At 56.4% G+C, this 13,845-nt stretch overlaps 7 protein-coding genes across 7 annotated transcripts; 5 read left to right on the top strand and 2 right to left on the bottom strand.

Annotated features, from left to right (window-relative positions):
• Positions 1-618: 618 nt before the first annotated feature.
• On the top strand, positions 619-1,849 carry LTHEOB_3702 (Sgt1 and cs domain containing protein; the record flags this gene model as incomplete). The annotated part of the gene is made up of 2 exons (XM_035512655.1): positions 619-1,260; positions 1,310-1,849. The coding sequence occupies 2 exons, from the start codon at positions 619-621 to the stop codon at positions 1,847-1,849; spliced, it is 1,182 nt and encodes a 393-aa protein (XP_035362790.1).
• A 1,125-nt stretch (positions 1,850-2,974) lies between these two features.
• Positions 2,975-4,479, top strand: LTHEOB_3701 (uncharacterized protein; the record flags this gene model as incomplete). Its single annotated transcript, XM_035512654.1, has 3 exons — positions 2,975-3,127; positions 3,193-3,877; positions 3,944-4,479. The coding sequence occupies 3 exons, from the start codon at positions 2,975-2,977 to the stop codon at positions 4,477-4,479; spliced, it is 1,374 nt and encodes a 457-aa protein (XP_035362789.1).
• A 187-nt stretch (positions 4,480-4,666) lies between these two features.
• Positions 4,667-5,785, bottom strand: LTHEOB_3700 (uncharacterized protein; the record flags this gene model as incomplete). Its single annotated transcript, XM_035512653.1, has 2 exons — positions 4,667-4,711; positions 4,997-5,785. 2 exons carry the CDS (start codon positions 5,783-5,785, stop codon positions 4,667-4,669), a joined length of 834 nt encoding a protein of 277 aa, XP_035362788.1.
• A 2,041-nt stretch (positions 5,786-7,826) lies between these two features.
• Positions 7,827-9,186, bottom strand: LTHEOB_3699 (CDC48-dependent protein degradation adaptor protein; the record flags this gene model as incomplete). Its single annotated transcript, XM_035512650.1, has 3 exons — positions 7,827-8,574; positions 8,628-9,058; positions 9,109-9,186. The coding sequence occupies 3 exons, from the start codon at positions 9,184-9,186 to the stop codon at positions 7,827-7,829; spliced, it is 1,257 nt and encodes a 418-aa protein (XP_035362787.1).
• Positions 9,187-9,444: 258 nt separating this feature from the next.
• LTHEOB_3698 (Mitochondrial import protein) lies at positions 9,445-9,980 on the top strand (the record flags this gene model as incomplete). The annotated part of the gene is made up of 2 exons (XM_035512649.1): positions 9,445-9,717; positions 9,858-9,980. 2 exons carry the CDS (start codon positions 9,445-9,447, stop codon positions 9,978-9,980), a joined length of 396 nt encoding a protein of 131 aa, XP_035362786.1.
• Positions 9,981-10,871: 891 nt separating this feature from the next.
• Positions 10,872-11,878, top strand: LTHEOB_3697 (N-acetylmuramic acid-6-phosphate etherase; the record flags this gene model as incomplete). The annotated part of the gene is made up of 4 exons (XM_035512648.1): positions 10,872-10,998; positions 11,078-11,219; positions 11,405-11,759; positions 11,813-11,878. The coding sequence occupies 4 exons, from the start codon at positions 10,872-10,874 to the stop codon at positions 11,876-11,878; spliced, it is 690 nt and encodes a 229-aa protein (XP_035362785.1).
• A 662-nt stretch (positions 11,879-12,540) lies between these two features.
• Positions 12,541-13,782, top strand: LTHEOB_3696 (Monooxygenase FAD-binding protein; the record flags this gene model as incomplete). Its single annotated transcript, XM_035512647.1, has 1 exon — positions 12,541-13,782. One exon carries the CDS (start codon positions 12,541-12,543, stop codon positions 13,780-13,782), a length of 1,242 nt encoding a protein of 413 aa, XP_035362784.1.
• Positions 13,783-13,845: the final 63 nt, after the last annotated feature.

Genomic DNA, 13,845 nt, shown 5'->3' with positions numbered 1-13,845 from the left:
GCTGTGCCATTTTCCGGCGCAATAGGAGCTGGGCGAACGGCCAGTTGGTAGTCTTTATATCGAAGTCTCTGCGCGGAATTAGTCGAGGGCTGTCCCAGGCGACGAGTTTCACGAACATTTACTGACGACACCCATTCCTTCACACCATCGGCGCTCCCTTCGGCATACATGATTCCAGGACAGCCGCCGCTGCAGAGTAAAGCATAAACACCATGGTTGTCGGCAGCCTTCTTCAGATTGGCGACCTTTTTCCGAGAGGTGATATGATGGGTCCGGATCAAAGCATTGTACAATGGGTGTGCGACGCGCGACATGCAGAAAGGAACAGGTGCAAAAACGGGGAGATGTTGAGTTGGAGAAGTGAGGTCCGATGACGTCGGCGCTTTTCGCCCCAGATCCGGAACAGCTTCGGCAGGCTCAAGTTGCGCGTGCACGGCGGGGCAAGCGCGTTTGTCGGCCGCCGGAGCTTCTGCGCGCTTCCACTCCTTCTATATCCGCATGCCTACGCCCTCGAGCAGGCTACGCAGCTTCGCGCCCTACTAAAGAAGCAACCAAAGCTTCTGCAGCTCCGCAATCCGTCACACAGCTCGTCCCGACCGCGAGTCACTCTTAATCGCCATGGACCCCGCTTCGAAGGGCAAGGAAGCTCTACAGGCCGGCCAGTACGATGTCGCCATTGCGAAGTTCACCGAGGCACTCGCCCAGAACCCTCAGGCGGTTTCGTACTACATCAGCCGCTCCACCGCCTACCAGCGCTCCTCGCCGCCCAGCCTCGAAGCCGCGCTCAAGGATGCCGAGATCGCCGTGAACCTCGCTCACAAGCGTGCTAAGCGCGAGCTCATCGCCGAAGCACAGCAGCGCCGTGCCGTCACCTTGTTTGCCCTGGGACAGTACGCCAACGCTGGTCATGTCTTCGGCCTGGTCAAGAAGTTTACCGACAAGGAGAAAACGTTGCAAGTGTGGGAGATGAAGGTCGAAAACAAGCTCAAGGCATTGGCTGAGGATGATGAGGCCCGCAAGGTCACGGCTGTTGATGTGCCCGACACTGAGCCCGAGTCCACTCCTGCGCCCCAGCCTGCAGAGGCTACCAGCACTTCCGGTACCAAGCAGACGGCCGCGGCGACGCCCCCCGCTCCCCAGCCCACCCCCGCGGACAAGGTCAGGCACGAGTGGTACTCTTTTGGCGAGAATGTCACCATCAGCATCTTCGCGAAGGGTGTGCCCAAGGATAAGGTTGAGGTTGAAATTGAGGAGCGCAGCGTGAGTTTACTTTTGCGAGTCTTTCGCCAGCAGAGCTAACCAAAGCTAGTTGTCGGTATCATTCCCCACCGCGAACTCGACGTCGTATGAACTTAACCTCGATCCTCTCTTCGCGCCTGTCGTTCCTGACAAGTCATCCTACAATGTTACGCCTTCGAAGGTCGAAATCACACTCAAGAAGGAAACGCCGGGCATGAAGTGGTCTGCGCTGGAGAGCAAGGATGAGTCGCTTCTCAAGACGGCTACCAACAGCCTTGCTGCTTCTAAGTCGACCGCAACAGCCCCGGCATACCCCACCTCGTCGCGCTCCGGACCTAAGGATTGGGACAAGGTGGCCAGCGATTTGACCAAGCCCAAGCAAGCAGGTGCTGACCCGTATGATGATGACGATGATGACGGCGGAGACCCTGCCAACGCCTTCTTCCGCAAGCTGTACAAGAACTCAGACCCGGACACACGCAGGGCTATGCTTAAGAGCTTCCAAGAGAGCAATGGCACGGCTCTGAGCACTAACTGGGCTGAAGTTGGTAAGGCCACGGTCCCGACGACCCCGCCTGATGGCATGGAAGCCAGGAAGTGGGAGTCTTGAGGCAAGCATGCACTGTCTCGTATTCGGACGTGATTATTTTGAGACGGGTTCTGTCAGATTGCATTGGTACGGCGTTTATGGCTGTATGGTGGGCATTATACCTGACAGGCAAAGTGATTTCCAAAAGTAGTAATTCCATTCCTCTTCTTCAGATCAGCACTTTGCCTCGTAATTACAATGCTACTTGTGTACGTGTCAGGCCGTATTTGTGAGCTACAAAAGCGTGCAGACAATAATCCACTATGGGGAAGCTTTTGGATTGACCAATAGCAAGTTGCGGTTAAGTAAGATGGCGGAATGACATCCGACAGCTCATCACTCGCGTCTTCGGGCCCCGAGGCTCCGACAAGGAGCAAACGCGGGGGCCTCCACCGCTGCTGACAAAAACCCGAACTAACATATGGCACGTTCCCAAATGCGTGCTCCAGACTCCGGCCCGTTACTCAGCGGAGCTTTCGGGCATGCACGTCCGAACCAAGCGGACGTCTCTACCAAGACACTGGTCTGCAGGTCTGCAAGCATTTCCCTCGTCCGACCAATCACGTAGCTGCGGATTGGCAGAGCGGCGGCCTGATGATCGTTTTTGAGGGGCGTGTTCATACGTCAGAATTAACCATGCGTGATGACTTGCCCAGGATCAGGGGGTCAACTAACCTGACGACCACCAAAGCAGACGATGCAGGCGGCGGGGAAGGAGCGCAAGCTGCGGGGATTAGAGGCTTAACATCTCGCAAGACGGCATGTTCTCTTTCCCTTTTCATCCCCTCCGCCCCCTCCTTGCATTGTTACGGTAGCCACTGATAATTGGGTCCAATTGTCTCTCTGCCCACACCTCGCTCCTTCGCGCGCTCTAATGCCCGTTGGCCCGTGAGATAGAGGATTTCGTGATCGTGAGGTTCTGGAGCGCTGGTCTGGGACGCATATAAGTAGGCCGTTCTTCTGTGCGGAGAAAGGACCCATCTGATCAGCGAGTAAAGCAAAACCGTCTTGACGACGGCACAGACGACCAAGATTCAATTGGCCTCGAGGCTCTCTGCTTGGCCAAAGCCTTGCGCTATACATTGCTCTTCACTTATCCCTTTCAAACTCCCAACAACGACTCGAGTCCCAGTCGGGCAAAGAAACATGGCTACCTCGACCAAGATCCAGCTCACGGCGAACGAGAAGCCGGCATTTTTCGTCGCGCCGTTGAAGAAGGAGTCAGCCGAAAAGGTGTCGGAGCTCCTGCAAGAGAACCACGAGAAGTATCATATCTATTTCAATTATGAGGGATTCCACGTAAGTCGTGAACTGATGGCCTCGGTCTCTCTCAAGCATACATCAATGACTCATCCTCTGCACAGAACCACATTGTCCACCACCTCCTCACCCTCTACGCCCTCGGTGCCACCCCTTCGGCCATCCAGGCCGCCTACGACGCCAACAAGACCTACCAGCGGCCGCCGGTGCCCCTGCACCCGCGCGTCACGGCGGACCTCAGCAACCGGACGACCTTCGCCGCGCACCTGGGCGACGAGGCCTACTACGGTGATTATCTGGTGCACTTTGCGCGCGAGCTGGACGCCAAGGGCGTGTCGGCGGTGCTGAGCGAGTACCTGTTCGCGCGCGACGAGCGCGCCGACGACCTGCTGGTGCGCACCTTCGCCGGCTTCGTGCACCCGCTGATCCACCTGGGCTTCGGCGTCGAGTTCGCGCAGCCCACCATCGTCGCCGAGGCCCTCGCCCAGGCCGCTACGCACGACGCTTGGATCGGCGGCTTCCTGCTCGGCGCGGAGCGCGTTGCGGACGCGCAGAAGAAGGAGGGCAAGGCGGATGCTGGCGTCACGCTCGGGCAGCTGCTCGCTGAGATTAGGGCCGACGAGAAGCTCGCGGGCGCGGCGCGGTGGGAGGACGCGAACAAGCTACGCGACGGCGTCGTCGGGAGGGCTGGGAAGGAGATGTGCGAGCTCGCGGCGAAGTGGGTTGTCGATGAGAACAGCAGCGAGAAGGAACTGGAGCGCAAGACGGCCGAGATGATCGATGCGTCCGGTAAGCTTTCACTCCCCCCGCGGACACACTTTGTTTTCTGCAGTGAGAAGCTGACAGCCAGAACAGTCTTCTTTACCGCCGCTCCTCAACGGCCCCCGCACGTTGCGAAGATCGACTTCTTCTACATGCACTCGGTCACCTCCTCCATCTTCTTCACTTCCTTCCTCACTTCGCCGCTCTTCCCCTCCAATGCCCGCGCCCGCCTCCTCGAATGGAAGGGCCGCTTCGACCTCGCCGGCTACGCCTCCCGCGGCGCTCCCGAGCTCCCGGCCGCCGAGATCGTCAACTACGTCTCTTCAAACCATCGTAATCATGGCTGGCAGCAGCTGTTTGATCGTGTGAACAGCATGACCGATGACGACGGGCATACTCCCAAGCTCCTGCGAGCCGTCGCTAACGGTGCGCAGGCGTGTGCGAAGCTGCGTCAGGAGGATAGGAGGGGCTTTGCGATCGAGGGGCAGGATGCTTGGCTGAAGGCGGCTGCCATGGGAATGGACGGCGTGCAGGCAGGCGGCCCGAAGTGGCTGAGGAGCGGCGGATTCGAGAAGGCCTGGGCGGAGGTTCCGGTTCGTGCAGATGATGGACAGAAGGCACAGCTGTGAGATAGTGTGGCGGTTGGTGCCTGGCAGCTTGGTCGTAATTTCGGGTGAATGTATTGTCTTGTCCAAGGATGATGCTCCACAAATTATCATAGTCAAAGTTATCCATACAAATGCATTTTGCCTTCTTTAAACTTCCGGCCCGGAAATCACAACCGCAGTGCGTCTGATGTATTCTCACCACCTAACATTACCCACTTTCGATCTTGAACAAACCAATATCCTGAAGTATCTTCTGGAAGCTCACGCAGCACAATTGCCGCAACAAACATCAAATTGAGCCAAATCAGCCCCACAAAGCACAAAATGTATGCAAGCAGTTGGTTGCCCTGCCATGGGCTGTGCAGCAGTACCCTGTAGGAAAACGTGCCAAGTATGAGAGCCAGTGGCAGGAAGACACATGCTGCGGAGGAAAAGAAGTATTTGATCGCTCCGCCACCATGGTTTGGTCTTTTCTGTTCACAGAAACACGCGTCAGCTCAGGGATCGATAGGGGCTGTGAAATGCAAGAGAAACTTACGAAAACCGTGGCGATCAGCTCATCCGTAACTTCCCACTTCCCATCAACGCCCGCCTTAAGATCCTTCACGGAACACGCGTCTCCATGTTGACGACCATCAGCGCCGGCTTCAGCCTGTTCTTTCTTTCCTACCCCTCCCCATTTACGACGGTATTCGTGGCGCGCTTCCTCTTCGGCCTCGAAAGCTTCCCTCCGCCGCTCCAGCGACTTCTCAAGTGTTTTCCTCTGCTCCTCCTGCGATGCCTCGGGCCACGCGTACTCTCCCAGATACAAGTTCGTCGTGAGTATCAGGAGCTGGCCTCCCGCGACGACCAGGACCCACCCGACCATTTCCTTCCACCACCACCCCAGCTCAGTTGATTCCAGGTACGTCGCAACGAGCTGTTGCCACAAGATCGGCAAGAACGCTTTGTAAAGGAGCATGCGGCCCAGGTGATTGCCTTGGAAGGAGCTGAGGACAGCAGGGCCTAAACAACAACCGCTGATGAAGCAGAGGCGGTCATTGCGGACCCATGGTTGCGGAAAGCCAATGTCTAAGAGAGTACTTTGCGGAAAGAGCATAGTCGGGATGTGGAGGAGCGCAAGGATGACCTGCGGCCATGCGGATGCGGTCACGATGTCACTCCAGTCTATGGCTCGAGGCTGCTTTTCCACTTCAGCAGGCGCGGCTTGGTCAAAGTCGAAGTCTGGAGAAGAATTTTTCTGCTCTGAGTAGGGTGGCGGTTCCTCGGCATTGATGGTGGTTTTGAGGCAGAAGCCTGGGTCGTTCGATGAGGTGGTCTGTTCCATAATGATTGCTGTTGTCTGTTCCAAGTTTGAAGCAGATCAGGCTTCTTTGGGCGAGGAGTGCTTATTGAGGGTCGAGGATGCTTTTAAACGTGTCAATATGTGAGATGCGGTTGCGAGTTTGGGCGGTACCTTGGTTGCGTTCATGTGGTAGGGGTTCTTATTACATGTTCGTTGGTTTTGGTCAAGACTTCTCTTTCTTCCTTGAGTGCAACCACGGTACAACCCAAGTTCTGCAGCGAAATCTCCAACACAGAAATCATATAAGCACCCAATAAATGCTCTCCCTCCCGAAACACAAGAGTCTCGGCATGTCATTTCCCCGTCAAGCATCGCAAGGCAACATGGACCCGAAACCCCTCATCGATATCGAAGTCGCCCCCGCCGACGTCGAACCCACCCCAGCCGACATTGAGCCCATCCTAGCCGATGTTGAAGAACGGTCTCGATGCATAACCTGGAACGACATCTGTAGCGCTTTTTTATGGCCTTCCACTATCATGTGCCTCTTTAGCATCCCCAACCTCTTCATGACCAAAGACACGATAGACGCTAATCCGCTCATCCCCCAACCATGGCGACCAACCGGACATATCATGTTCTTCAACGCGGCAATATCTCTCAATTTCCTCGTCTTCACCATCAAATACCCCACCCTCAGCATACCACCCACCGCCTTCAAGTTGCTACTCTCGTTTCACTGGCAGCAGATCATTGCGATTTACATATTCTCGGCCGGCCTGTCGTTTGAAGCGGGAAGTATCTTGATCGTGACAGGAGGGACTTTGCTAGTGTTGCTGGTAGACGTCGCAGCGGGTGAGTACGCGTGGCCCCAGGCTTTGTTAGTAGGTGCCGATGGTCCAGGGGTACATTTAGTGCTTCCTTTCGGGTAGCTCAATACACCACCCGTTCAGCTCCCCGGCTTCGCGTCTCAGCCTGCCGCAACAGCGTCACAAGACGAGCAGAAAGAGGCGCTCGAGATCGCCCAAAAAGAGTGTTGCAGCTACCGTTGTCACGTCCGAGAATTAATGACGGAGTACAAAGCCTGTCGTTTTCAAGAGGGAAGAGACAGATTTATGGAGCCGTATGTCGAGCAGGGCGCCGATATGGATGGCGAATGGGACATCACGGGTGTACTGGTTGCCAAAGTCTTCGGAAGTCTTGCCTTGGTCTGCTGGTTGATCCGAAAGTCGGGAATTGGACGTGAAGGACTTGTTTTTGGAAAACGCCAATGGGCCGACGAATCGTTCGGATGACCAGGAAAGACCAAGCAGGGGCTGCTTGGCTGCCATGCATTTCTTAAATTCCGCCTCGCTCATCCCGCCAGCCGTTATTTCATGTGGCGTGTTCTCCTACAGAATAGTGTGTGAACACCCATGGCCGGGCAACGGATGGCTTGCGTACCTCTTGGTCTTCGTGACATTTCTTTGGCTAGCGGCGATAATTCTGGTAGCCAACGAGTTGTGCGAGCATCCGAAGGATTATGTCAGTCATATCAAGCTGGGTGGTGATAATACCGGATATGCTAGGGCATTCGAGTGATAGTGAGTTTGGACGGACTTTCAAGACATCTTCATCTAATGTAAAAAACATCCAAATCGATAGGCGAAGCCTTCCATATTCGTAGAAGTGATATGACCATGTATGCACCGTCGCAAGAAAAACTATTGCGCGGGAGTGCGGCTTGGACTTAGAGTCCATCCTCTGTCGCAGCCGATGGCTAGCGTGGATTTGTTTTCTGCTCATGCCATGGGTAGTTGAAGCTATCGCCCGGATGTAAATATGGAATTAATAACTATATATTCACGTCCGGATGATAGCTTGAGCTACCCATATATGTTATTTTCTGACAAGAAGTGAACAGCAGAGAAGTCATGTTTGATTCTGCCCGCTGTCTACCTACTGTAAGAAGGAACCACCATCTGGTTAACCCCTAAGCCTGAGCCCATGTGAAAAGGTTTCAGGCCCTATGCATTGATCAATGAGCTATTATACCTGATTTTCAATTCTTCCATGGTCCTTGAATGTTTCATAGACCAGCCGTCTATTTCCACTTCTGCACGACAACTCCACCGCGCTTGAACTCTGGCATGTCGCCCAGCACCTGCGCCTTCTCGTTGAGCTCCTTGCTGGGAAACGTAGTCATAAGCGCGTAGTCACGCTCCAAGCTCGCGGGACTGGCCCTGTTGACGAAGTCGTAGAGGTCGCCGATGGTGTGGGTAGTGTTGAAGCGAGACTGCAGGCGAGTTCCATCACCGAGGCGGATCTGCATGGTGAGCGTGGGCTGCGAGTCATCGACTTGAATCGCAGGGGCCTGGGGGGCTGCCGAGCTCGACGAAGCAGCAGCAGCGGGGGTAGGCGTGGAGCTTCCACTGGTTGCACCAGGGGTGGGGCTGCCCAGCCTCTGACCCTGTCCCGAAAAGGGCTTGTACTTTGGTTTGGGAGCCACATAATCCTCTTCCCTGTGCGGCTGAACCTCCAAGTCGACCTCTTGGTTGTGCTCCACGTCCAAGATGTCAAGCGGGGCGCGTCCGCTGTTGATCATCTCCAGCAGGCCGGCGTTGGCGGGGTCGTCGTAGCGGTAGAGGCGGCCATCGTCGATCGAGAAGCCGTCGCGCCAGAGGTGCATTACACGACGGACGCGTTCGAGGCGGCGGGGAGCGCTCGCACCTGCATGGGGATCGGGGACGACGCGGGAGGGTTCATCGTCACCACCAAGCGTCTGACCTTGACCTCTGAAGTGGGTTTGGCGAGCAGGCGGCTCGTCTTCGCCACCCGGACGAGGCATGTTCCTGCAGTCAGAATCAGCATGAGTTTTGGTCTATGGAGTTAGAATGGGTACTACCTCCTAGCACGGTCGAGAATGCTGTTGATCTGGTCGCGAGTGCTGGGTCCGCTGTTTGGGTTCTGAACAGCCAGACCAGATTTCTCGCCACCGGCGAAGAAGTCCTGGTCCTCCTCATCGTCGTCGTCGTCGTGACCATGAGCATGGCCCTGGGACGCGCCCTCGCCTTGTAGGTCCCTCAGCGTCCTGAGACCACCGCGCGCACCTCCGCGCTGCTGGCCACGTGCACCGGAGGAGGATCTGGAGGAGCCGGGATCAGCAGCGCCGGGAGCGGGTGCTCCGCCAAGTGTGCGAGGACCAGTGTAGCCCGGAGGAGCTTGGGCGGGTGTCGGTTCGTCGGCATCTTGCTCTTCGGGCTCGTCCTGGGAAGCGTAGAACATGGTGATGGCGTTGGCGACGTCCCACTCGGTGGCTTTGAGCGCGGTCTCAGCCTAGATTGCTTTGTCAGTAAGCGCTCTTGCGGACTTGAAGCTCGGCATACCTGTTGGGGACCGGAGCCGGTGACAGCGCAAAACTGCGAGATCAGGTCGTCGCGCTGGGTGCCCGTGGGCTCGGTCATGGTGGGTGAGATATGTCGGGAAGCTGCAGGGTTGGTGGCAGGTGATCCTGGCTGAGCGCGGCGCGATAGGAGCGAGAGCTTGGGGAAAAGTCGAGCTGGGGCTGAGTGTAAGGCGTGGGCGGCGGAGGCAGCGGCGGGGCAACGTCACTGCATCTCGGCGGCGGAGCGCGAGCTTCCACGGGCTTGGCGCTCCAGGACAGCGTCACCGCTTGAGACAGACACTCCGTCCACTTCCCGACATCCCTACAGCCGCCCATCATGGCCTCCCCCGCCCCAGAGAGAAACGCCATGTCCGAGTCCGTCACCATCCCGTCCGACAGCGAAAACTACGACGGCAACAACGAGCTGTCGTCGTCGCCGCCCTCGTCGTCCAGCTCACCCGTCATACTCTACCACCCGCCCACCCTATGGGGCCTGATGCGCGGCGCCGCGATAAACCTTGTTCTCCCCTTCATCAATGGCTTGATGCTGGGCTTTGGCGAGCTGTTTGCTCATGAGATTGCCTTCCGCCTCGGCTGGTCGGGTACCAAGGTCAGTCTCCCTCCGGTGCTACACCGGCAGACGCGTTTTGCATTCTGGGCGCTTGTGCTGAGCGTGCTCGCCGCGCCTCCGCATCCGCTATCTACCGAGGTCGTCGGGAGTCGTCATGTTCATTTTCTAACATCTCACAGGTCTTTCCCGTGCACCGATCCAACACCCGGAGAGTCGGTCCCGGTGTGCAGATGCAAAGCGACCCGGTCCGCAGGCGGAGACGGAGTGGCGAGGAGATCGACATGTACGCTGCTTTGGAGTGAAGAAAACAAGAGCGAAAGAATCAGTTGGGGGACGCCAATAGAACAGAGAAGGATCTGTATATACTCCTGGCAGGCACCAAGTAGATCAGTCTCGCCCCGCCGCAGGAAGGGAGGTTACGGGGCGTCGAGTGGACTCATGAAAGAATAATGCATGAACGATTCCGACGTGTTCCAATCCCTTGTAGGACGCGTGCTGGGCTTGGCGGCGTCTCGATGGGCCTCTTCCTCTCGTCTGTCTACCCTGGAGTCGCGACCTCTGGAGATTCCGCAGCGATGGTACAGCAACAAGGGCGGTCATGTTAAATTCAAGGGTATGACCTCGCACGACAAGTCTCGGGTCGAATACGTCGACCACGTTTCTATTTCAAGACCGGTTCATAAAAACATGGTTTCTCCTTTCTCCAAACATCATTCACAACCCCGTTCAAAAGAAGCCGGCAGAGGCCGTCGGCTGTCTCATGATTCACTCCTTTTTGACACTTGATACTGCTCTGCTTCACTTTACTGAAATGAAGTATGATTTCACTTTTGCCAATTACAAGTCCTTTCACAGACCGAAGGCCAAACACCTACACAGCTGGTGGCGACCAAGCCAGAAAAATCCGAAATCCATAAAGAGCGCAAAGGGCTCCACGAGCATCAAGCATCTGGCCTCAGGCACGCGACCAGGAAGCGGCGGGGCTTTCTGTGATTCGGGCATGGCCCGTGTGCCTGCCTGTGCATGACAGGGATCGGCCCTGGCTGCCTCTACGGCGGAGCTGCAATCTCCCGGCCCAAGACGAGCCCCGAACGAACAGCAGCTGCCCGCCTCCTCGCCTGCGCCCCAACTGACTTTTTAGATTTGTTTTCAGCTGGAGCAGGGAATGCACATAAAAACACTCCACCAGCAAGATGCCGGAACCTCCCATGTTTTCCTTCATCTCGCCCATCATGTCGGCCAATCTTCAACAGTCAGGGCGCGCATCAGCAAACGCCGCCGGGAGAGATGCGGATGCCCAATCCACGCTAGAGATGTGCCGTGAGTCTAACGGTTATCCGGAGGATTGCAAAGCTGCGGATTTAGTAAATGTCTGACACGCCCTTCCCGTGAACTCTAGAGGTGATGCATTCGGAGAACGCCAACGTCGGCGCCGCCGTTGAGGCCTGCCTTCCGAACATCGCCAAAGCTATTGACCTTGTCGGCCCCAGAGTGGCCAGAGGCGGACGTGTAATTTATCTTGGCGCCGGTCCTGGTGGGAGGTATGTTAACTTCCCTTTTGAAACAGGGAGAAGAAACAAAAAGAGGAGGCATGGACCACATCAGGCGCAACATGCTAACCTTGGGCACCAGATACGGCATCCTAGAAGCAGCGGAAGCGTGAGGGAGCTCCACCTCAGCATTCCCTGCCTTTTTAACTAACTTGGCCCGCTTTTTCCTCTTCTAGTCAATCTAACCCGTCCATCCCACCTCGCCGCTTCGTCGGCCAGCTCGCGGGTGGCGACGTTGCCATGCGCTACGAAGCCGAAGGTGTCGACGAGTCCATCGACCTGGGTAAGGCCGACCTGGCCGTGCTGTCGCCCCCGCTTGACCCCGCCCGAGACACGGTTGTCGGCATCCTCCTGCCCATGTCGTCACTGTATGTGCTCGGCGGCCTCAAGTTCGCCAAAGATGCGGGCTGCCTTGTTCTGGGTATCGCACGCATGCGCATCGGTGCCATTGGCTCCATCTGCCATCATGTCATCGAGTGCAATACCGAGGGCCCGGAGATGGGGTTCAAGGCCGGCTTGGCGCTGAAGATGGTAAGTTCGGTCTCTTTATCGCGTGTCTTCGTCTAACCTAATTTGACAATAAGATCCTCGGTATGATGACCGACGGGATCAACAACAAAGCTATCACCAGCCGCCGACCACATAGATAGCTATGTCTACTAGGATTTCTTATAAGATGTGGGTCGGGGGCGAATTTTGGCGTTTTGGGATTGGTACGTTATCCACTTGGCTTTGTTCCAGCTTGCTACTCGTTGCCTAATGGTGATTTAGTTTGTCGTTACTACATGTAGATTGAAAGTTGTACTGGTAATGTTTAAACGTTTCAATCAACATCTCTTCTGAATTTTTCTCTCTCTAAAGTGTCAGTTGAAAGAAAACATGAATAACACCCGAGTGAGTGTCTATTTGAAAGGGGTTCATCCACGTTCAGACCCGCGCATCAAATGCCATGCTACAGTAATGCTTTAACAATTGGCATTCCGTGTGTCCTGGACTCTGATGGTAGTTTCCGAACACTCCTCCACAAGCGATTGTCTTGATAGGGCTATGCGGGAATACCCAAGCGGGGCCAAAGTGCGCTAATAACAGTACCTGCATCCAATTGCACTGTGTTCTGGATGCGGGCTTGTTATTAGGCGCCCAATCGACTCCCATGAGGGTACGCATAGCACAGTATGAAGTGCAAGGATCGTTGACGTCACTTCTGAACGCTTTCAGGCAACTACTATTTAGAGACTCAAATCCCCAAACACATGGCCATAACGCCTGCAGACATCACATCCCGCGTTATTATACCACCTTTACCACGGCCATGTCCGACAGCCAACCAAGCATCCTCATTGCAGGCGGCGGCATCGCCGGCCCCGCCCTCGCCTTCTGGCTGCGCCGCGGCGGCCACGCGCGCTGCACCATCGTCGAGCGGTCGCCGGTGCCGCGCACGACGGGGCAGCAGATCGACATCCGCGGAGAAGCCCTGGAGATCGTGCGGCGGATGGGGCTGGAAGACGCGGTGCGCTGCGCGACGGTGCAGGAGCGCGGCATGGCATTTGTCGACTCCGCGGGCAAGCATATCGCCGAGTTTCCCGCTAACGAGGAGGGCGCAAGTGGTGGTAAGGGCTTCACGGCTGATATCGAGATTTTGCGCGGCGAGCTGGCGCGCGTCTTCTTCGAGGCCACGAAAGACGATGACGGCATCGAGTACATCTTGGGCAACTCGATCGCCGGCATCACACAGGTGGAGGGCAGCGGGGTGGCGGTGAGGTTTGCGAAAGAGCTGGAGCCCGGGGTGGAAGAGCGCAGGTTCGATCTCGTGGTCGCGGCGGATGGGATGAATTCGAAGACGCGGGGGCTCGTGTTCGACGATGCGGACGCGTTGAAGGACCTCGGACAGCACATGGCCTACTTCACCATCCCGCCCGCGGATACCGATGCTCAGTGGGCGACGTGGTACAATGCGCCAGGGGGGCGACTAATCCTCCTCCGACCGGACCTGGAGCGCAAGCGGACGGGCGCATACCTAGCTATCTGCAACAGCGACGTTCCAAAGAACTACCTCCAGCTCAGCGTCCTGGAGCAGATGAAGATGTGGGATGGACTCTTTAAAGACGCCGGCGGCGATGCAGAGCGTGTTATCAGTGGCATGTACGGCTCTGACGACTTCTACATGCAGCAGATCGCCCAAGTCAAGCTGCCGTCATGGACGAAAGGCCGCGTTGTGCTGCTAGGCGACTCCGCCTTCTGCCCCTCGCCCATCTCCGGCAAGGGGTCTTCTTGTGCCATAATCGGTGCCTACGTGCTTGCGGGCGAGCTGAAGAAGCACGGCACTGATCACGAGGCTGCTTTGGCTGGCTACGAAGAGATAATGCAGCCGGTCATGCAGAAGGCGCAAAAGCTTCTCCCTGGTGCGCCCGCTATGGCTAACCCGCAGACACCCTGGGGTATTGCTATTCTCAACGGCTTCCTGGGTGTCATTTCCTGGTCAGGTCTCGCAAACTGGTTTCAAGGATCTCTTTTTACTGACAAGATCATTGATCTACCCCAGTACGACATGTGAAGAGCGAGTTAGGATGTTTAATTTCTCCATGTGATGCGGTTTGGGAACGGTGGAAGTCTTGAA

The sequence above is a fragment of the Lasiodiplodia theobromae genome (assembly GCF_012971845.1).
Source record: "Lasiodiplodia theobromae strain AM2As chromosome Unknown scaffold_9, whole genome shotgun sequence".
NCBI classification, from domain to species: Eukaryota; Fungi; Ascomycota; class Dothideomycetes; order Botryosphaeriales; family Botryosphaeriaceae; genus Lasiodiplodia; species Lasiodiplodia theobromae.
This window is presented reverse-complemented; position numbering and strand designations above follow the sequence as displayed.